General features: G+C 40.4%; 1 protein-coding gene and 1 long non-coding RNA gene across 2 annotated transcripts in view; both read right to left on the bottom strand.

Annotated features, from left to right (window-relative positions):
• LOC124881817 (tyrosine-protein phosphatase non-receptor type 14-like) overlaps positions 1-22,824 on the bottom strand; it is a 57,210-nt gene that overhangs the window by 20,198 nt on the left and 14,188 nt on the right. Inside the window, exons 2-3 of the mRNA XM_047387628.1 lie at positions 20,292-20,702; positions 13,219-13,394 (exon numbers count right to left, since the gene is read on the bottom strand). Of these exons, the coding sequence (XP_047243584.1) occupies positions 13,219-13,394; positions 20,292-20,465 (350 nt within the window). The 5' untranslated portion in view covers positions 20,466-20,702. The remainder of the gene's footprint in view (positions 1-13,218; positions 13,395-20,291; positions 20,703-22,824) is intronic.
• Positions 8,289-11,791, bottom strand: LOC124881820. Its single transcript, XR_007041757.1, has 2 exons — positions 9,503-11,791; positions 8,289-9,019 (listed from the first exon to the last, which is right to left on the bottom strand). It is a non-coding gene; the product is annotated as an uncharacterized LOC124881820 (long non-coding RNA).

The following is a 22,824-nucleotide window of genomic DNA, read 5'->3' as shown; positions in this document are numbered from 1 at the left end:
GCTTCTTTGAACAAAGCCAGAAAGGCCTGCTGCAGAAGTGAGGAATGAGTGAATCACCTCTGAAATACCACTGACTTATAACTGACTTAAAAGGAATGCCAAGTGGAAGCTAAACTAAATGATTTTGTAGGTCTCTAATTGTTCATGGAACAGAGAGCATGTTAAACTGAGTCAAATCTAAAGCACAACATGAGAGAGGAAAGTTGCTCTGCAAACCCGAAGCAACCTGGGACTCGTTTCACTGTGGTTTTGGGCAGCAGTGGTTTCGTCAAGTGTAAACCGATACAATGACAGATCTTCGACTGTTAAAGCCACTCTCTGCCATCACAAAATGTGGTGAAATTCACAACAAAGACCCTAAAGGTTTGACTACACAAAGCCCCTAAAGTTTCCAAGCTTCCTTGCTCCACTTTTAGACTTCATGCTGCTGGATATTTGTTTTTCGAAAATTGAGAGCGGCCACACAGGAGGACCGGGAGAACTGTTAAGGTGACCGGGCTCAGCTGCATAAAAACTCACACTATGTTTTCCATTCTGCTGCCATGGTAAACACAGGCAGCCTGATGTGGGCTGTGAGACACCTTTTCTGACACACGTTCACACACAAGTGAATACACAGACAGCAACCAAAAATCTATTTAGAAACCACACGGTTCATGTTTAGTCACTCCCTTACACCCCCACATGACCAAAAATACACTAAGTCCAGGATTTTTTTGTTTGTAAAACTTCGGTACTTTTCATTTCCCGCCTCACATCGCTCATAATTCATATCCTGTCACATTCTCTCCACTGTTTCTTTGTGTTTCTTTGCTTTTTCAAGCTCCTCAAGGCATAGTCACAGACCTATAATCTGACCCCGCCCTCCTCCCCTCACCCTGTCATTACACCCGTTGGCTAAGATGCCATTCTGTTCCCGTGGCAACCCTCTAATTGAGCCAGCCCCAACCACAGAAGAGGCTCGAGCAAGCTGGGGTGTGGCCTGATGTGGTCAGGAAGAGGGAGGAGCCTTTCAGAACACAAAACCTTTCAAATGATTGTGGACTTTTTTTTTTTTTTTTTCAAAAACTCTCCATGTTTTTCCTGAAATCTCAACACGGGGTCAGGGGAGATGCTGAAGCTGGCAGCAGTTGCTTCTTTTCTGAGGTTGGATGAGAACAACATAATGGTGTTTATACCTAGGAGAGGCCAAATGAAGCAAATGGTAAACTGTTGAAATAATTGTAAAAGTTAAGATGTGATAAAAAGAAAACATAAGCTCCACATGGAAGAGTGCAAAGAAAAAAAAAATCCTATCCACTTTTTACCACAAGGTAAAACCTGAAACTATCTGCTCAATAAGGTCTTTTAGAATCAAAAGAAAATACTATGAGGCACCCAGCACCATTACTGAGGTCCATGACAGTCCAAAAAGCATGATGAAGGTTAGAACTAATCAGAGCCGCCATTCTGATTTATTTTAACAATTTATTGTAACAACATTTTTTGTAAGGTTGATGGATGGATGGATGGATGGATGGATGGATGGATGGATGGATGGATGGATATTTGGTCACAAAAGGGATTCTAGGTTGAGCTGGTAAGGTCTAGGGATGGAGTATATTAATATATCCATGCATTTTAAATGAGACATCAGTGAACTTGCACCATGTAGACTTACAAGTAAATGATTTCAACTTAAGGAGATATCGCATCAGAAATTTCACACTGACGGGTTTGAATCTCATTTTATTATTTTTCTTTGAGCATAGATGCCTATTTATATTTCTAATAGGGTAAACATTACACCATTAGTTTTCAAAAATCATAAGTGAATTGTATATTTTTTTTGCACATTGAATATTTAAATTCTTAAATGTTCATGTGATAAATGAGGCTGAAGGACAAATGGTACAGGATTGAATTCCTAACATACAGTGAGGCAGTGTCATAAGTACACTAGATGGTATGCATTCGGGAAAATGTTGATTTCAGCCATTAGAGTCTTGAGACTTGACTTGGACTTGCCACTCAGAGACTTGAAACTTGAGTTGGGCTTGCCACTCAGAGACTTGAAACTTGAGTTGGGCTTGGGAAGAATTACTACATCTCTGCAGAAGCCCATTTCCCTTAGCCAGTCTTTATAATGGGAATAACGGGACGACATGTCACTCAAGTAATCCTGATGTGTGTTGATCTTCAAGAAATGGGTACAAAAAAATATCAACTCCCTTAAACGTCTACAGCAATAATTTAAAATTTAAACAAATGGAACTGTGATGAGCACCTGAGTTAATCTTAGACTCTTTTTACAGTATGGAGGATGATAAAGGAGGAAAAAAACATTCCAAAGCACTCGGTGTTGTCTTGGGGTGTCAACTGTAAAACGCATCATAACCTTCCAGGAAAAAGCCTTTTCTGTCCTGCCTTCATAAAGATAAATCTCTGGAGTTATCTGGGTTATCTCTGCTGGGCCTTTAAATGGAACTGTGTTTTGGTCAGATGAGAAGATTAAGCTTTTTTTAACACTCCAGGTCAGTCTGTCATAAGAAAAAAAGATGAGTATGTGGAAAAGCACCTCATGCCCATTGTTAAGTATTATTGAGGATCTATAATGCTTTGAGTGAAAACACTTTTAAAATACCAGGACATTTTGATAACAATCTAAAACATTAGGCCAAATCAACACAATGCTTCAATGGACACAACATTCACTTTCTTTTACAGCCATCTCAGTCCCACAACTGTAGATAATCATCAATAGTGATGGAGTATTGGATTCTTGCTGTACGTCAGAATGATTCCTGATGCTGTAACAGCTGGTGAATATACATACTTATGCATGAGGTAGAGTTTTCCTTACTGGGAATTTCCTATGACTTCCTTTAAAGCAGAATATTTTACTGGATGTCCAGGCAATAAAACAGGCACAAAGGGCCTTTTATACACCCACGCATGTGCAAGCCCGACTAGTAAAAGACATGCAGCCAGATGTCCGAGTGGCTTGGACAATAATCCTGCGAGCATGTGTGCATGCATGACTGGATGTCAGTTTGTGTGTGCATATGGCTGAGCCCCCCCTCCTTCACCCCCACCACCTCTGCAGGGGTATCACCCTGACCACCCTCTCAGCCCTATGATGGGTCCAGACGGTTTGTGTGGGAGGAAGGAGAATTTCCCTTTGAAATGTGTTGAATCAGCAAGAGGCACCACAGAGTACAGCTGTGTATGTGTGTGTGTCCAACTATGTGTGTGTGTTGGTGAAAACTGGCAGAACAAAGCTTCGATTTCAAGGCTGCTGCTGATGGTGGCCTCAGGGGCCGCTGAGGCCAGCTGGCCCTGCTCCGGTCAACAACTCTCGTTTACGGTCTTCACTTTCTCTCTCAGACACTTTTCCTCCCCTTCATATCAGGGAACAGAAGGTTTGGACCACACACCGTCTACAACTCACCCTCTGAAAAAGATCTTTTGAGAAAAGACCCTCAACATATCTAATTGCAAACCGTGAATGGTGCTAATATGTGTTTGAGGGTTGAAAAAAAAAAAAAGCTTTTAATCATTCAACAGATGGAAGAAAATGCTTATTGAACTTATTTTCCACCAGAACAAAGTCCTGATATTAGTTTTATTGTACAACTGCAACCAAGAATAAAATAATAAGAGGTACACACAAAATGGGCCTGAAACTGATATACGTCACTTTTCACACAAAGGTTGTGATCTCTAAAAAACAAACTTGACGAGAGAATGTGTGGTTCCTCACGCAAACTATGATTCATGCGTACGCTCGATTTGGAGACACGGGAAACAGGTGATGCAGACGGAGAGGTGAGGAATTGAAGTCCCACTGCATCAAGAGTCTTCTCAGACATTCAATTTCACTCCATATCAAACTTTAATCATAGATTGACTTTATCATAAGCATTCAAAACCACAGTGTTATTTAAGCTTGCGCTGGTGAGCCATAACTATACATAAGGACCTTTAAAATGAAATAAAAAAGGCCTATAAGCCAACTTAAATCCTAAAACAAAGTCCACAAAACATTTCAAAGTTTTCTCACCATCACATTCCTCTCCCTAATGATCACCAGGGTGATGTGTACCACAGATCAACATATAAATTTTGACAAGGTGTGAGGCAATAACATTTGTGTAGGCTGTAAACATTTAAATACCGTGGAGACACTGGTGCGTAACGCTGTGCGATGGATACATCATCACTGCTGGAAGACCTTGTTAATAGGAGAATTAGGAGGGAATGCAACTTCATGGATCACCAAGGTTATATGCCAATTTAGACTCTCTAGACCACTTCTCTTAGATATGTGTGCTGAAATGGGTCCAATATTAGTCGACATGTATGTCTTTAACATAATCAACAATTAATTAACTCTCTGCCTGAAGCCACTTTTTGGAACAACATAACTTTGTGAAATTATCCATAGTTCAGGGATATCGCAGCAAGCGCTAAGTGCAATAATGCCTGCCGTCCTGGATGGCAGTGTTAATATGATCCAGTTTTGTAATCTTAATTTTAGGCCTTAACCACTCTGGATTATACAGGTCCTTCTCAAAATATTAGCATATTGTGATAAAGTTCATTATTTTCCATAATGTCATGATGAAAATTTAACATTCATATATTTTAGATTCATTGCACACTAACTGAAATATTTCAGGTCTTTAATTGTCTTAATACGGATGATTTTGGCATACAGCTCATGAAAACCCAAAATTCCTATCTCACAAAATTAGCATATTTCATCCGACAAATAAAAGAAAAGTGTTTTTAATACAAAAAACATCAACCTTCAAATAATCATGTACAGTTATGCACTCAATACTTGGTCAGGGAATCCTTTTGCAGAAATGACTGCTTCAATGCGGCGTGGCATGGAGGCAATCAGCCTGTGGCACTGCTGAGGTCTTATGGAGGCCCAGGATGCTTCGAATAGCGGCCTTTAGCTCATCCAGAAGTGTTGGGTCTTGAGTCTCTCAATGTTCTCTTCACAATATCCCACAGATTCTCTATGGGGTTCAGGTCAGGAGAGTTGGCAGGCCAATTGAGCACAGTGATACCATGGTCAGTAAACCATTTACCAGTGGTTTTGGCACTGTGAGCAGGTGCCAGGTCGTGCTGAAAAATGAAATCTTCATCTCCATAAAGCTTTTCAGCAGATGGAAGCATGAAGTGCTCCAAAATCTCCTGATAGCTAGCTGCATTGACCCTGCCCTTGATAAATCACAGTGGACCAACACCAGCAGCTGACACGGCACCCCAGACCATCACTGACTGTGGGTACTTGACACTGGACGTCTGGCATTTTGGCATTTCCTTCTCCCCAGTCTTCCTCCAGACTCTGGCACCTTGATTTCCGAATGACATGCAGAATTTGCTTTCATCCGAAAAAAGTACTTTGGACCACTGAGCAACAGTCCAGTGCTGCTTCTCTGTAGCCCAGGTCAGGCGCTTCTGCCGCTGTTTCTGGTTCAAAAGTGGCTTGACCTGGGGAATGCGGCACCTTTAGCCCATTTCCTGCACACGCCTGTGCACGGTGGCTCTGGATGTCTCTACTCCAGACTCAGTCCACTGCTTCCGCAGGTCCCCCAAGGTCTGGAATCGGCCCTTCTCCACAATCTTCCTCAGGGTCCGGTCACCTCTTCTCGTTGTGCAGCGTTTTCTGATACACTTTTTCCTTCCCACAGACTTCCCACTGAGGTGTCTTGATACAGCACTCTGGGAACAGCCTATTCGTTCAGAAATTTCTTTCTGTGTCTTACCCTCTTGCTTGAGGGTGTCAATAGTGGCCTTCTGGACAGCAGTCAGGTCGGCAGTCTTACCCATGATTGGGGTTTTGAGTGATGAACCAGGCTGGGAGTTTTCAAGGCCTCAGGAATCTTTTGCAGGTGTTTAGAGTTAACTCGTTGATTCAGATGATTAGGTTCATAGCTCGTTTAGAGACCCTTTTAATGATATGCTAATTTTGTGAGATAGGAGTTTTGGGTTTTCATGAGCTGTATGCCAAAATCATCCGTATTAAGACAATAAAAGACCTGAAATATTTCAGTTAGTGTGCAATGAATCTAAAATATATGAATGTTAAATTTTCATCATGACATCATGGAAAATAATGAACTTTATCACAATATGCAAATATTTTGAGAAGGACCTGTATATAAAACTGATATTTCAAAGAAGGTTTGTTTACTGTCAAAAAGCATAAAATCTAAACAAACTCCGAAATACCCATGCCGCAGCAGTAGGAGGAACTAATGTCGAATTCAGACATCAGAATATAATCAAGGAAGTTTTTAACTTTAACTGGCTAATTATTCTCACAAAACACCCTTAATATGTTTTTTTAATTGGAGACGTTTACAGTGAAAAATGACATCTGTTAGCACATGATGAAAGTTTAAATCTGGGGTATTTGTTGCCTCATGGTGGAAAAACAATGAAAATACTGTTATAGCTGCTGTAGTCTTTAGTGAACAAGCAATACAAGCTTTCATGTGAGTTACCTTGTTACTTGACTCTTTACACACGTTTGCCAAGACAGCACAGGTACAACAGTCCCTCAAAATGTCTGCTTTGGAAATATTTTTTTTTGAAATCTCAGTTTTTCACGTAACTCTTTAGATCTCTCTATGTTGGCTACATATTTCATTTAATATTTTTGGGATTTCCAGCGCCCAGCACAATTATTAACATTCCTGATAAAATATTTACAAAGACCTAAAAATAAAAGTCTTGCTATAAAGACTTGGTGACCTTAAGTTTCACCATTTGCTGCAGTTTTCTAACAGATGTCCTTATATCCTTTAACCGTGAGTGGTGGTACTTAGCTCACCCTTCAGGTTTGTATTTTACAGTTCTAGTGGTTTTAACTTTTTAATTAATACCAACCATGCATTTTGCAAGTTTTCGATGAGTTGCTATCATCTTGTTGCCATTTCCTGTCGTTGCAAAGATCAACACATCTGCCTAACTTCAATGGCATGTTCTTTTGTCTTACCAATTTTGAAGAGTGTCTTACAAACAATCGGCCTGTGTCTCGTCATATTTATATCCCAGGGAAACAGGAAGTTGTGGCTTATTAATTAAAGGTTAATAGGCACTCTCATCAACTTAAGTGGTAAAATATAAACTGAAAACCTGCTTCAGTTAGACTTACTTTATATGAATTGTTATTGGAATGGATAGTTGTGGGGCAAGTGATTTTCTTAAAACCAAATAAAATACTTTTCCCCAAGGAAATAAATGTACTTAAAATAAAGGTTAGACATTGCCAAATTTAAATGAGATTATACTGTTGCGATGAAAAATAAATGTATTTTAAGGAATTAGAAAATCTATATCAGGTATGACAATAATTGTGAAGCTGGGTGTAAATAATTTATCTCAAAAAACATAGAAATACGCATCCAATCAACTTGCAACGTGGAAATGGACGGACAATGTTTAAAAAACTGAAATGATCATGTTTGCAAAAATCAAAAACAAAAATGGCTGAATTGTTACTATTTCTTTTCAATCAGTTTCATGCGAACATCCATTAATGTCAAAAATATTTTAAGTATTATTTTAAGTATAATTACTTAAGTGAGGCCCCATGAACTACTTAATGTAACTGGTATTAATAAGATAAAGGGTGCATTTTATTGTAAGAGCCTTATTTTTGTTTGTGGGTCTCTGAGGGTATGCACTGATTGATTTATGGCCAGAAAAAAAGACTGTGATGAATTTAACTGCCTTTTATGGTCACTTATGGTTATCATGATAAATATTACAAAATATGATATATTATATGTCCATATTCCCCATCTAGAAAATAAATTCCTCTTAGTCACTGAAGTAAACATTATGTTTCAGTTCGAGTTAATTGATTAGCAATTTCTTTCTGAAAAGCACGAAATGTGCATATTTATAACTTTTATGTTAAAATAGTGACCAGTGCATAAATTAAGACAAAAATGTATCTTTGTTGTTAATGACAACAAACTACCAGGAGCCTAGATTATTTTAGGGCATCCTTACATGAATCCGGTTCGCTGTTTAAAAGTAAGACAGAAAGAAAAACTTGAGATGAACTTGAAGGGATAATATTGTGTTAGTGTTACAGTATAACAACATGTGTGCAGCACACAATTTCAGTTCATGTGAATATTTAAAAAAATATATATATTTAAACATTGCTGTGGTTTCTCTTTGCAGCTCCATGAAGAGAGTGAGATCCAGTTTCAGGTTACATATCAGACCTGACCACATCAAAACAAGTCACAGCACACTCAGTAAATTCACGCAAAGACAGTGACTGCTCTGCTTTTATTTGCAGAAAGATTCAGATTTTATTGTTCACAATTAGTTTAGAGAACTACTTTCTGTTTTGTCAGTAGTCATTCCATAAAATAGACCATAAATCCTGAAAGGTTCAAGTAAAAATACATCATGCTCAAACCACAAAGCCAAAAACGTCAGCCAAACCTTCACTTTCTGTCTCCACGCGTCTTCATTTTTGCCTGTGTCACTCATTCTAAAGCCGATCCTCCCCCTCCCCTGAACCAGCTGTGTTGGAGTGATCAATTTCAATCGATCTGATCCAAATCATCCTTCAAACTGTAAATAATCTGCAAAAATAGCACTTTTAATGACGACTGCATTCAGTCTCATGAATGTTCATTACATTTCATGAAGGAAATCTGCTGATCGCATAAGATAAAAGACAGTTAGATTGATTAAAAACACTTTAAATGTTGCAATGGATCATTAAAAAGTTTCCACTTAAAAAAGATTATAGTGATCGTTCTCAACTTAATTAGTACATTAACAGGACGACCCCGCAGGGAGCATGTATAATCTTCCGCTGTGGTGCACTATAACTCCTCTAAGAGGGCTGCCGCTGGCTTCTTATGGCGGGGTGCGAGGAGTGTGTGTGTGTTTTTTCTGAAGCAGACGTCCCCTCCCCCTTTATCCCCGGCACTTCTGCTGGGAGGAATGTGTTGTCCGCCTCCTACGCTGGACGGCTGTGCCAACATTCCTGACAAACACAAGAAGAAAAAGAGGGGGAGGAACTAGAAGGATGATGAAGGGACACTTAGAAAATGACTGAAAACCATCGGCCCTCAACCTGGGGAGTTCTGCTCTTAAAAAAAGGAGTAAAGGTGACACCGTGTTCAGGGTTTTCAACAAAAAAAGAGGGTGGGCTTTAAAAGAGACAAACCTTTGTTTCCTAAATTGTCCCCAAGGCCTCATCATAACCTCCCCAACCCCTATGACCCCTATACACACACATCATAAAATCCTGCTGAGGATTCCTGGAATACCACCTGTTAATCTGACTAACTCCTGGTTTCTGTATAACACGGGTGTAAACACCCAATCTCCTCCACTATCTTGAGCACAACTTGCTCAAAAACAGCTCATTCTTTCATCGCAACCACACCGATTCATGTCCCGTCCTGCCTTTCTACAAATACTGAGGACATTCAGCACAAGAAATGGTTAATAAACAGGCACACACCTTCAAATTCACTCGTGTCAAGGCGTCAAGTTGCGACCTGCCATCGACCTATCCCACATCCAGCAGGGCAGAGGCCACAAATTCATCGGCTCACTGCGAGGCAGAGCTGCAGAGTGCGAGCCGCAGTGTGTTTTTGTGCGTAAATCAGTCTGAGATGCCAGACTGTCCGCTGCACACTGACCCCTGCATGCACTCTTCACAGCTACATGTTCATTCACAAGCCTGCTAACACTCACAGAATATACACTATGGCAACGGGAAATAAAGGCAGTGATTGACGAGGCTGGAGCTTTATTTGTTCTATACTCTTGTTATCTATACCAAATATGGCAAATTTCAAAGAATACAGTTACTAAGCATAATTGGAACTTCATATGTACTGACACTTTTATTTTTAAATAAAGCATTTAGTAAAATAAATTGGTAATTATTTAGACAACTGAATTAAAATAAAATAAGCTGCGTTTTCACTGCAGGAACCTTTTTGGAACCCAGGTATCATGTTGGGGTGGTAAAGACTCAAATGCAGATCAAAGTCAAAGTGAGAATGAGAGCTTTTAAAAGACAAAACGAAAAGAAAATAGAAAATAAAGGAGGCTAGCAGGTGCAACTTGACCCTTGGAAAAATCAGGCATGGGGCAGAAAAACAGACCCGACAACAGTAAAACAGAAGGAACCAGTGAGGAACAAAGAGAACCGGTAAGTATATATACTGAGGCAGGGGAAGAGAAAGAGCTTATCAGAGGGAATGAATTGCAGCTGAGGCAAAGAGAAAGCAGAGCAATCAGAAGAAAATGCGAAGCAGCTGATATAGAAGAAAAGAGCAGAGCAGAAAAGGAGAAAAAAGACAAATAAACATGAATGGAGCTCAACAAAAAACCCTAGTAAAAATGCTAAACAGATCTAACAAGAAACAATCTAAATGTAAAAGGATTACAAGAAAAACACAAAAGAATGAACTATAGAAGTACACCTAACAATAATGAACACAAGGAAACAAAACTATATGGCAAAACACAATGGCAAAAATAGATCTGTAGAACATAAGGGAAATGCTGAAAAATCATGAACACAAATGAAAACCATAACCTAACACCTCAGGATAGTTTCCTGGGGTGTTTTTTCTCCCCGCTGCATTTCCACTGCAGGAACCAGGGCAAAATCAGTGTACATGGGTAGAAATCGGCCTTGAAAACAGCCCTGGTAGGGAGGTAGAACTTTTTTAAAGGACCCCAAACTAAATACGAAGCAGACAATTTAAAGTCTTGTCTCACTAAACATTTCTTTACAGTTCGGAGCGGCAGTTTGTGGCTTTTAAATAGTAGCCACCACTAACAATCTGAGATGAATTCTGTTTTGGTGTGATTTTACTGTTTTTAATCTCATTCTGAACTCTGCTGCTGTAGTGGGTGGAGACCTGTGTTCCCAGATCAGAGCGGTACTCCCCCTGGGAGAAGGAGCTGCTCAGCATCAAGTGGCCTAATCTAAGTAAGCGGCCCAGCTTAAGTGGAAACACAGACAAGAAAAAGCCTAAGTAGGTAAAAAGGTTACAGGTATTGACATTCCTGGTAAAATGGGTGAAGTAACCCAATGTCGAAAGGCTTCTATGAAGACGAAACATGCTAAAAGAGATTTCAAACTAGCCCAAGTTTAAAAAAAAGAGGAAAGATTGTCTGCAAATTTCCGAAGTAGCAGACCAAGACAAGTTATTTGGTTTGATTGCTCTTTTACTGAGTTTCCTTTGCAAGTTTACCAACTGGCTATCGAATGTTTTACCATCCATCAAAGAAAATAACAGGAGAAACTACCAACCAAACCCATTGATGGTGAAAGTAAATGGTAAATGGTTTGCACTTGTATGGAGCTTTATCAAGTCCCCAGAGACCCCAAAGCATTTTACACTACAATCAGTCATCCAACCATTCATTCTCACATCCAACCCACCCGTTACAGGATGAACACCTACCATTGCCGCCACCACTGCCCCAAGTACACAAACAATTGCTATTTCGCTAATTAAACATTGATATAATGACAGAACAATGATCCTAAACAGCAGTAATAAAACTGTTATCCCCTTAAAAACAACCATTTTAACCCATGGAGTCAATGTGTAGATCTCATTTTGAATGTATATGCCGCCACACTGGAGAGCAGGAAGCTGTCTGCAACAGCAAAAGCAGACATACTTTGTTGTGTTATTTATCTAAAATGAAATCAGGTTAGGGCTGCACGGTGGCACAGTTGGTAGCACTGTTGCCTTGCAGCAAGAAGGTCCTGGGTTTGATTCCCGACCAGGGGTCTTTCTGCATGGAGTTTGCATGTTCTCCCCGTGCATGCGTGGGTTCTCACCGGGTACTCTGGCTTCCTCCCACAGTCCAAAGACATGCCTGTTAGGTTAATTGGTCACTCTAAATTGTCCTTAGGTGTATGAATGAGTGTGTGTGTGTGGTTGTTTGTGTGTTGCCCTGCGATGGACTGGCGACCTGTCCAGGGTGTACCCTGCCTCTCGCCCATAGACTGCTGGAGATAGGCACCAGCTCCCCCGCGACCCACTATGGAATAAGCGGTAGAAAATGACTGACTGACTGACTGAAATCAGGTTAAAGATGTTTCTAAATACATCTGCCATTTAGAAAGTAATATCAGGCATACATATATTGAAAACTATTTAGGGTTTTTGGGGATTTTCTGGTGGGAAAAACAGTCTTCCTTAGAAGTCTTTGAAAGAGATTCAAACAAACACCTAGAAGTCTCTACAGCTGGAGGATTTGCCCGGTCTCACCTACCCAGACTATAACAACTACTTATTTTCATAAATCTCATACTATCCAGGTGAGATACTCAAAATAATATGTCCAGTAAGGTAAAAAATAAGTTGATGGATGGTTAAATGTTGCTGTTTTGAAGGTTCAGGCCAAGACTTTACCCTGAAGGGGGGTTGACTGTGCTTATGTGCCACTCAGAGAAGAAACAAGCTGCACACCAGCGGACTCTTCCACATGCAAACGTATCAGCAAAGACTGCCCGTTTAACAAAATAATGATAAAGATATGCTACTAACCAACCTTTTTAATGATTTTGCAATCATCTTAAAGCAACCTATTTGTTTTTTTTTTATTATGACTCGAGGCCTGTACACTTATACTTCACAAGAACTCTAGAAGCCAAGAACAAGAACCACATGCTTTCTGACCAGGAGAATTCATACTATACTAGAAACCCAAGTGTAGAACACCTTGAAAGTCTGTCAAAAGTCCTCCTACTGCTGCAAATACCTGTGTGGAAACCAGTCCCACTAAAATTTCTGACCAGTCACACAATAGTTGTCAGCATCACACAAGAAAAGAGTTCTGCACAGATGACTGGTCAAGAACAAGCTGCAGGAACAGACTGACATCATCTTGCTTTTGTTGCCCAGACAGAGAGAACACATTTCTCTGTGGACTACAATTCTCAACACAATCTAGCCTTCACTTGTTCCTCACATGTCTTTGAGGCATTTACAGCAGTTGCAAATGTTTTAACCCACACTGAAAGAACAGAACAAAATTACAAAATGTAAATCAGTGCGAAAACCTCAAGTTTTTTTTTCAACAACCTCGAACGTTTTAACCATCTGCATCCATGGTACACAAAACAGCTTCATGTGAAGTCACACTCTATTTGCCCAGAAACCACAGACTATGGGCAAACAGAAGAGAAGACAACTTTACCTGGTGGCTTCTTGTTCCAAATGGGAAACATTAGGAACATAGAACATGACTCCGAAAAACAGCTGAGGCTCATTGCCGAACTTGTCCAACTGTTTCTTGAGGGGTTTCTCGAGTTCTACCCAGCGCTGGGCTGGTGTCTGACTCTTTCCTTGGAACCACAGCCCGAAGTAATGGGTCTACAAACCGGAAAGAGAAAAGAATAGCCATTAGATGCATAAGACAAAAAGAATATACTTTTGTTTTATTCAACCTTAATTTTTCCAGAAAAATCTCTTTTACAAGGATGTCCAAGCCAAGAAAAAAAAAAACGACAAGATGTATATACATTAATATAACTGTATTCAACTAGTATGACAATAAGACTAAAATGATCCCAATCTATCAGTAGTTCAATAATAAATCTTATTTAACTATCTAACAATGTGCAAGACAAAATAAAGTTCATTATATAGGAGGTTTGGGACTCATCTTTTGGATTTCAACAAACTAGACAGTGAATTTATTTTTCAACAAAAATATAGCTTTAATTAAACATTTATATCTGATAAAAACAGTTGTTATACAGGGAGCTCTATAAATATTGGGACATTGACTCAATTCTCATCTTTGTGGCTCTATTAACCACCATAATAGATTTGAAATGAAACAACCAAACTGCTGTTTAAACTGCAGACTTTCAGCTTTTGAGGGTATTTACATCCAAATCAGGTGAATGGTGTAGGAATTACAACCGTTTGAATGTGTGCCTCCCACTTTTCAAGGGACCAAAAGTAATGGGACAAAGTAACAATTATAAAACAAAGTCTCCATTTTCAATAGTTGGTTGCAAATTCTTTCGCAGTCAATCACAGCCTGAAGTCCAGAAGGCATAGATGTCACCAGACGCTGGGTTTCGTCCCTGGTGATGCTCTGCCAGGCCTCTACTGCAAATGTATTTAGTTCCTGCTTGTTCTTGAGGCATTTTCCCTTCAGTTTTGTTTTCATCAAGTGAAATGCATGCTCAGTCAGATTCAGGTCAGGTGATTGACATGGCCATTGAATAACATTACACTTCTTTGCCTTAAAAAGCTCTTTGGTGGCTTTCGCAGTATGCTTCGAGTTGTACTGTGAAGCGGTGTACAATGAGTTCTGAGGCATTTGGCTGAATAAGAGCAGATAATATTGCCTGGAACACATCAGAATTCATCCTGCTGCTTTTGTCAACAGTCACGTCATCAATAAATACAAGGGAACCAGGTCCATTAGCAGCCATACAGGTCCAAGCCATGATGTTACCGTCATGCTTCACTGATGAGGTGGTATGTTTCCACTCATGAGCAGTTCCTTTCTTTCTCCATACTCTTCTCTTCCCATCACTCTGGTACAAGTTGTTCTTTGTCTCATCTGTCCATAGGATGTTGTTCTTTTTGAGGCTCACCAATGGTTTACATCTTGTGGTGAATCCTTTGTATTTTCTCTGGTGAAGTCTTCCCTGATTGTTGACTTTGACACACATACACCTACCTCCTGCTGAGTGTTCTTGATCTGGCCTATTATTGTGAAAGGGTTTTTCTTCACTTGGGAACGTATTCTTCGGTCATCCACCACATTGTCTTCCGTGGTCTTTCGGGTCTTTTGGTGTTGTTGAGCTCACTGGTGTGTTCTTTCTTTTTGATGATGTTCCAAACTGTTATTTTTGCTATCTCTCTGATGGGCTTTGATTTCTCAGCCTAATGATGGCTTGCTTCACTGATGGTGATAGCTCTTTGGATCTCATATTGAGAATTAAGCAACTGTATGCAAAATGCAAATATCGCACTTGAAATGAACACTGGAGGTTTCATCTGCTCCTTATGAAAGGGAGAATGAGGGACGAGCAAACACCTGGCCATGGAACAGCTGAGCAGCTGATTGTCTAGTTTCCTTTGGTCCCTTGAAAAGTGGGAGGCACACATTTAAACGGTTGTACACTGTTCACCTGATTTGGATGTAAATGCCCTCAAATTAAAGCTGAAAGTCTAAAGTCAGTTTAAACACATCTTGCTTGTTTCATTTCAAATCTATTGTGGTGGTTTATAGAGACAAAAAAGATTAGAATTGGGTCGATGTCCCAAAAATTTTGGACCTGACTGTATTTTTATCTTCTGCTGTCTTTAAGTTTCCTATAATTAAAAAAGGTGATAAACATTTTATCAAGAGACTTAAACTATAATTAATAACCTTTTAAAGATAAACATTAATGTCCAAAAATTATTAGTGCCAACCTAGCATACTACTTACAGACCTTTAAATTTGTGAATTTTTTGAGCAAAATCCTGTTTCTTAGCAAATTTTTTTAAATTTGGAAAACTCATGCGTGTTAGAAATTACTGGTCATGTCATTCATAAAACAGAGACATGACCATTATTGCAAATTTTAAACCTCTAATGCTAACCCTAACCTCTAATACAAACAGTCCAAACGCAAAAAAAACGCCATTCTGCCATTTTTGCCTATAAATTAATGTTTTATTTTTCTAGAAAACGCACGCTTTCAAAAGCTGTGTAATTGTGACGTCACAATTACACTGGCACCTAGCATCGTTATCTGAGTCCCGCCCTGACTAGCAACTGAAGTGGAGCTCCACCCACTTGATTTTCAGCAGACGATCACATACAGTGTTGCCAAGTCCACTTATTATAAGCGACTTTGGGCTTATTTTTTTCTAAAGTCGCTTGCAAATCTGGTCAATCGTGGGTTGCGTTTTTTTGGGCTTGTTTTTCTCGCAAAGCACGAGTGGTTTGTCCTTTCCAAGACCCCGTTTCCTGGTTATCGCGCACGCCCAAGTTGACTGCAGACCCCAAAAACACACACGCCAGAGCTTAGAGTGACAGCAGGAGAATGAGTTTCAGTAAGTGGGAAAAATAGCTTGTAGTTGTAGTGTAGTCCTGCTACATGTTGTTTTTTCATCTTTTTCATCTGTGCCAGGCTTTATGCTCATTTTTAGATATGTGATTTCTGACCAGGACAGACGATGTTTTACACTGAGCCTGTTTGAATTGACTCGTGTGGCTTTTCTTTTAAGAGTTTAAGGAAAGTTTTTTTTATTGACTGTGCTTACTGTCATTTTGTTATGTATGACTAATGCACTTTTCATTTCATCAGAGTTAATAAGTACAAGTTATTCAAAGAATTTTAAGTTTTTTAAAATGTTTATGGTTAAAGTGCATAATTTTGCTGTTGCTTATGTATAATGCCATATTAAATGTATACTGTTTTTACAAAAGGCCTCTGTTTTACACAATGTGGTGGGTTGCCCGATGGCAGTGTTGCCAGGTGAGAAATGTAGGATTATCGTACTAGAGACGTAAAATTATCGTATTTTGAGGGAAATTATCGTACACTCGTCATAACCAAAATAACAAGTCTGTTGATGTGTTGAATAGCGTCTAACAGGCACTCGCAACTTTGTGGCGTCAGTACGGAATGGATTTATCAACATCTGCAGCCCCACAGTGCCGGGCTCTGCTTCTTCTTCTTTTCTTTTTTCCTTTTCCTCAATCATGGGTGAGCGCAGTGGACTATTCAGCCAATCATGGCCGTTGTTCTGAGGCCAACGCATTCACGTCACTCGTAGGTCACATTTAGAAAAGCACGATTAGCTGGAATTTCCAGCATCTGTTTCCGAATCCGGACACAGATCAGAATCAGAATCAGAATCAGCTTTATTGCCAAGTTCCTGCATACAAACAAGGAATTTGACTCCGGTACACTTTGCTCTTTTGTTCTGTTTTTGCATTACAGAATATACAAATTTACAATTGACAATGTACACATATCTAATAAAAAAGGTGCAATTGCAACATCTGTATGCTGTTGTTTTGTACTCTATTAAATGTTCATCAGAGAAACAGCCCGGGGGAAGAAACTGTCTTTGTGGCGGCTGGTTTTAGTAAACAGTGCTCTGTAGCGACGGCCTGAAGGTAAAACTATAAACAGTTTATGTGCAGGGTGTGTGGGGTCTGCAGAGATTTTAGCAGCTCTTTTCCTGACCCTAGTCCTGTATAAGTCCTGGATGGAAGGAAGGTCAGCCCTGATTATTCTCTCTGCAGTCCTGATTATTCGTTGCAGTCTGGACCTGTCCTGTTTTGTGGATGAGCCAAACCACACTGAGATGGATGAAGACAGGACAGATTGAATGATGGCAGTGTAGAAGATCACCAGCAGCTCCTGTGGAAGGTTGAACTTCTTGAGTTGTCTCAGGAAGAACAGTCTCTGCTGGGCCTTCTTTCGCACAGTGTCTATGTGTGAAGACCATCTCAGGTCCTCAGAGATGGTGGTTCCTAAGAACCTGAAGTGGTCCACGGCCGATACAGGGTTGTTGAGGATGGTGAGGGGGGTGTATGGGGGTGGTGTTCTCCAAAGGTCCACCACCATTTCCACAGTCTTGAGTGGGTTCAGTTCAAGGTAGTTCTGACTGCACCAGTGTACCAGCCGATCCACCTGCTGTCTGTATGCAGACTCATCACCGTCCTGGATCAGTCCAATGACAGTGGTGTCATCTGCAAACTTAAGGAGTTTCACGGACGAGTCCGATGAGGTGCAGTCATTTGTGTACAGAGAGAAGAGGAGTGGGGATAGAACACACCCCTGGGGGGCACCAGTACTAATTGATCTGGATCGGGAGAAGATGCTCCCCAGTCTCACCTGCTGCTGTCGGTCCGTCAGGAAGCTGTTGATCCACTGACAGGTGGAGGCTGGGACGTTGAGCTGGGTGAGCTTCTGGTGGAGGATGTCTGGTATGATGGTGTTGAAGGCCGAGCTGAAGTCTACAAACAGGATCCTGGCGTACGTCCCTGGGTGGTCGAGGTGTTGCAGGATGAAGTGTAGACCTAAGTTAACAGCATCATCTGCCGACTTGTTTGCTCGGTAAGCAAACTGCAGGGGGTCCAGCAGGGGGCCTGTGATGTCTTTCAGGTGCTTCAACACCAGCCGCTCAAAGGATTTCATGCCTGTAGTCATTTAATCCTACGATGGTGGGTTTCTTGGGCACCGGGATGATGGTGGATCGTTTGAGGCAGGAGGGGACCTCACATTTCTCCAGTGACTTGTTGAAGATCCTTGTGAAGACCGGAGCGAGTTGATTTGCACAGGCTTTCGGGCATGATGGGGAGACTTTATCAGGTCCTCCAGCTTTCTTTGTTTTCATGCACTGAAAGAGCCTGTTTACATCTTCCTCGGAGATCTTTAGTGCAGGCAGAGGATCTGAAGGTAGGGGGTTGGTTGCTTTATGGGAGGAATTTGTTCCTGAATGGGATGTTGAGGGGATGATTTGAGGTGTGAATGGCTTCTTGTCATGTCTGCAGTAGAAGCCCTTCAGACGGTTGGCCAGGAGACGACTCTGTTCAGGATGGGTGGAGGGGCTCTTGTAGGCAGTCAGGTTTCTCAGACCTGTCCATACAGCTGAAGTGTCACCAGTAGATGCCTTCCAGGTTCACATAAAAACTCCGACAGACTTGGCAATAGACTGATGACAACTGATTACAACCACACATGGAATGGTCAAATTATCGTACATTTGGCCTTTTTTAGGAATATTGATCGTACATCGTACAGAGACCAAAATTATCGTACAAATACGATAATTATCGTACACCTGGCAACACTGCCCGTTGGGCTTGTTTTCATAGAGCCGGTTGCCTGTTTCTCTCGCGAGATCTGGCAACACTGATCATGTCTCGCCGGCTGGTTTTACCTTACATGCCCTTTACAATGGCTACCCTCAAAGGCAGATGTTCTTGGCAGCAAAGATCCACGTGTGTCCATGCACATTCTTAACATGTTTTGTATAGCCCATTGACCGATCCTAAATGTTTAACAGGAAGTAAAATTGGTCACCTTTAAGATAACAGTCCTGTGTGTCATTTACATAGAAATGCTGAGAAATGCTGACATTTGTTTGAGTGTGTTGTCATGTGTTAGTCACCAGTACCACAAAGAGATAAGCACACCTGTTTCCTCTGTGTTACTTAACCCTTCCTTTAATAAAAGTGCTCCAGCTGGAGACATCAGCTGCTGCATACAGTACTCACATAACAAAGTCACTCTTATGTATACAGATGGTAAGAGATGAAGCAACAAACCCACACAAAGTCCTGAGATTTTGTGCATACAGGAGGAAGATGGCTGTTACACCCCCTTGTTTATAACATCACTGACACCTGGCAAATACCACAACACTGTGAGTATGCATTACACCACACCTTTTTACCAGATTAGGCCCAAAGACCCACTTTAAAACACAGATCCATCAGTTTCAGTTATGCTTCAGGCAAGTACGCATGCACGCATTCTTCTAGCAGTAATAGTAAAGTTGATAAACAGTCATTCCCATAGCATTATATTGCCAGTTCCGTGTTTCGCTTTACATGTAATCAAGATACTATTGCTGAATATTGCAATAATAATATAAATTACCATTAATCCATAATTTCCTCACTCTTTACTTCATTACATTTTCTGTGAGCTTCAGCAATTTAGCTACTAAAATTAAACATCTAGTGTTGACATCATATTCAGGTAAGTGTTCCTCCAAATGGCCAACTATATAATTGGCATGCATAATGTGTAAAATACAGTATTCAACCAAAAACTGCATCCAAGCCTAACATGACTCTAACCTAACATGACAAAATGTTAAACAGTTTAAAGAATATGAATACTTTTGCGAGGCACAGTTAAGACAAAGAAAATATAAAACTCAGGACAGGAACCATGAAGGCATAAAACTGAGAACTGCAAAGGAGGAAAAAGAGAGGAGCACACAAAGAGAAGGGAAAGGGGAGGTTGATTGAGATGAGGTGATGAGTAGTATCTCTTTCTTCTGTTCTGACAAGACGACGGAGGTAGCCACTCTTCGTTAGAGACAAACAACAGGGAGAGACAGAAGAGGGCAAGGAGACACACACTGGGTGTCAAGAGCAAAGCAAAGACAATTATACAAATAAGAACAATAAAGCAAATACCACCTCTAACCAATACCACATTATTTAGATCATATTATCAGATTTATTATCTTGTGTTTTCATGCAGTGTCAGAAAGTAAACCACTGACCTCCCGTAGTTCCAACCTCTGGGCCACCGCCTCCAAACATTCCTGTCCCGTACTTTCCACTGACAGGGTGCATTCAATCACATTGTTGTCCAGCAGCCGGATTCGTGTTACAAAGTAGTTCTTGCTCAGGACATTGTATCGCCGCGTGCGCCGCAGCTTCAACCCGAAGGGCATGGCTGGTCGAGGCGGGGTCGCGGCTCAGTCAAAGGCCAAAAGTCACCCGTGGGCAAAGCGAGTGACGAAGAGGGGTTGGGAGGCTCTATGACCTGCCCGCTGCCCTCCTCACTCTCGCACGACGCCAGCCACACCACTGAGCAGAGAGATACACCCAGGCAAGGCGCTGGCCCATTCCCAAAGTTGTCCAGAGAGGAGGAGAACAGGGAGGATGACGATGAGAAGGATGAGCAGATGCTATAAAGATAATTACAACACAGAAAAAAGTCAGTAATGACAAGAAAAAAATAGCTCACATTTTACCAGACTTTCTTAATCCTTTTTTTTACTCTCTGAGCCCAAAGAAAGAAGCAATTACTTTGTGCTCTTATCAGTAAACAAGCTTCCTATCAAATCCTCCCACATCATGTTTCCAGGTGTTATATTTCTTTCTTCCCTCATCTCATAAAGAGACAGTAGCACAAAAATAGACAGAACTAGCAGAATTACCAGTGATACCAGCACAGGTACTACTACACTAAACATAAAAGCTGCACACAGATGTATCTGAACGTTTGAGACAGCTTTGTTCTCATCAGGCCAAGATCAGACAGAGCTGGGAGACAGAGGCAGAGCTGTAAATCTATGGCTAACAGCTGCAGACATCCATCTGGACCCAGCAGTTCACTCAAATGGGGCTAAAAGCACCTCTTAAGCCCAATGTCTGCCTCTGTGGGTAGCCTCAGTTTTTGTCTTCCCCCTTTTTTGAGCAGTGCCAAACATTATAACGTATTATTAAACTAGAGATGCCCCTAGAATTTGGTTGGGGAAAAAAGGCCTCTGGTCCTGATATAAATCATTATTTAATTATTAATCACAACAACAAGTGTACTAAAGGCTCCTGCATAGTCTCAGTAGATGAATGAATGATTTAATAATTTAACACACAACAGTGGATCAGATATTTTTTCTATGGATGCAGCTGCTATTTATTTTAAAATGATCTTGTGGAAAAAACATTTATATCTCACGAAACTAAAAACCTTAAAATTTCAAATGTACAAAATAAAAAGAAAAAAGATAATGAGCTATATTTTGTCCAGTAAAATCTTAAGTGGGGTATGATGTAATTCTTTTCAGTTGGCTATTATTTCCCACTGTCTCGTAACCTGAAGGATTATTTGGGTTATTTTTGAGAAATCGTTTTATTCTACTATAGACATTTAATTTTTTTACTTATCCAGAAAGATAAAAAATAAATAAATAATTGGAGGACATATCATGCAAAATCCACTTTTGTAGCCCTTAAATACATTTTGTTGTATACTTGGAGTCTCCAGGAGTGCCGAAAAGTTGAATTTAGTTTCTCCAGGTGCTGCATAAATATCTTTACATTCTGTTTGGGTAGTTTTTTTAAAACCATTGAGTTTTCTGTAACCTCTATTGCATTTTTTTTAACTGTTATGTCATATTATTCACTGCGGAACAACTAAACAAGGTCATGGACTTCCGGCTGATCAATTTCGCGTATCTGGCATTTTTATTTTTGGCTGTGATTTGTCCAAGCTTAAGTATGCCAACGCTGCAAGTAGATAAGTCTAAATGTTTGGTTCTTAGGTGTAATAACACACACATTTCATTACACCATCCCCAAGCATCATAACCTCTTCAAAGTGTCACGTTACATTTTATTCTTCATGGAAATCTACCCAGATCAATGGGGAAATTCCTATTTTCCCCACTTCAAGGACGAGTTCTTCAGCAACCTCCACCAGTATCAAGAAAGATTTGCTGAAAGACTTCATCTGATTAAAGGGTCAGTTCCTTCTGTCTATGGAAAGGAGTAAGCTGCAAATAACACGAAATTGACAACAAACCTTATTTTGGACATGAATTTATTGTGTTGATATGATGTCCTGGCCATTGTTTTGATAGCAGTAGCATCGTTCCTTCTGCTTATGTTAGCGCTGTGCTGCTTTTAGCTCCTTGAGGACAGAACCATACTGCGTGTTTTGAAAAGTATTATTACATAAACAGTTTTGCATTGTTTTTGTCTTGTTTCTGTGGCGCTAGATGATTGAGGTTTTGTTATCAAACTATAAAAATGGCCAAACATGGAACACTCTTTGACTTCGAGGGAGGCAGGTGTGAAGTGCCTCAATAGCATTTAAAAAGACAGTACCAAAATGAGTTGCTCTCAGATGCATCTCAGAACAGGGGTTAGCGAGGAGCCTGTGGAGCTACAATAACAAGGAGTTCAGACCAAAGCATTGGAGTTCCACTTTCTATAGACCACAACTGAATGATTTAAGTGTGAAAAGTAAGAATGTATAAGCATGATATGTCTTGTTTAAAGAGAAGTAGGAAAAGACTAAAAGCA

This window comes from Girardinichthys multiradiatus, chromosome 15, assembly GCF_021462225.1.
Source record: "Girardinichthys multiradiatus isolate DD_20200921_A chromosome 15, DD_fGirMul_XY1, whole genome shotgun sequence".
In the NCBI taxonomy this organism is placed as follows: Eukaryota; Metazoa; Chordata; class Actinopteri; order Cyprinodontiformes; family Goodeidae; genus Girardinichthys; species Girardinichthys multiradiatus.
Note: the sequence above shows the minus strand (reverse complement) of the source record. Positions and strands in the feature narration are given on the sequence as shown.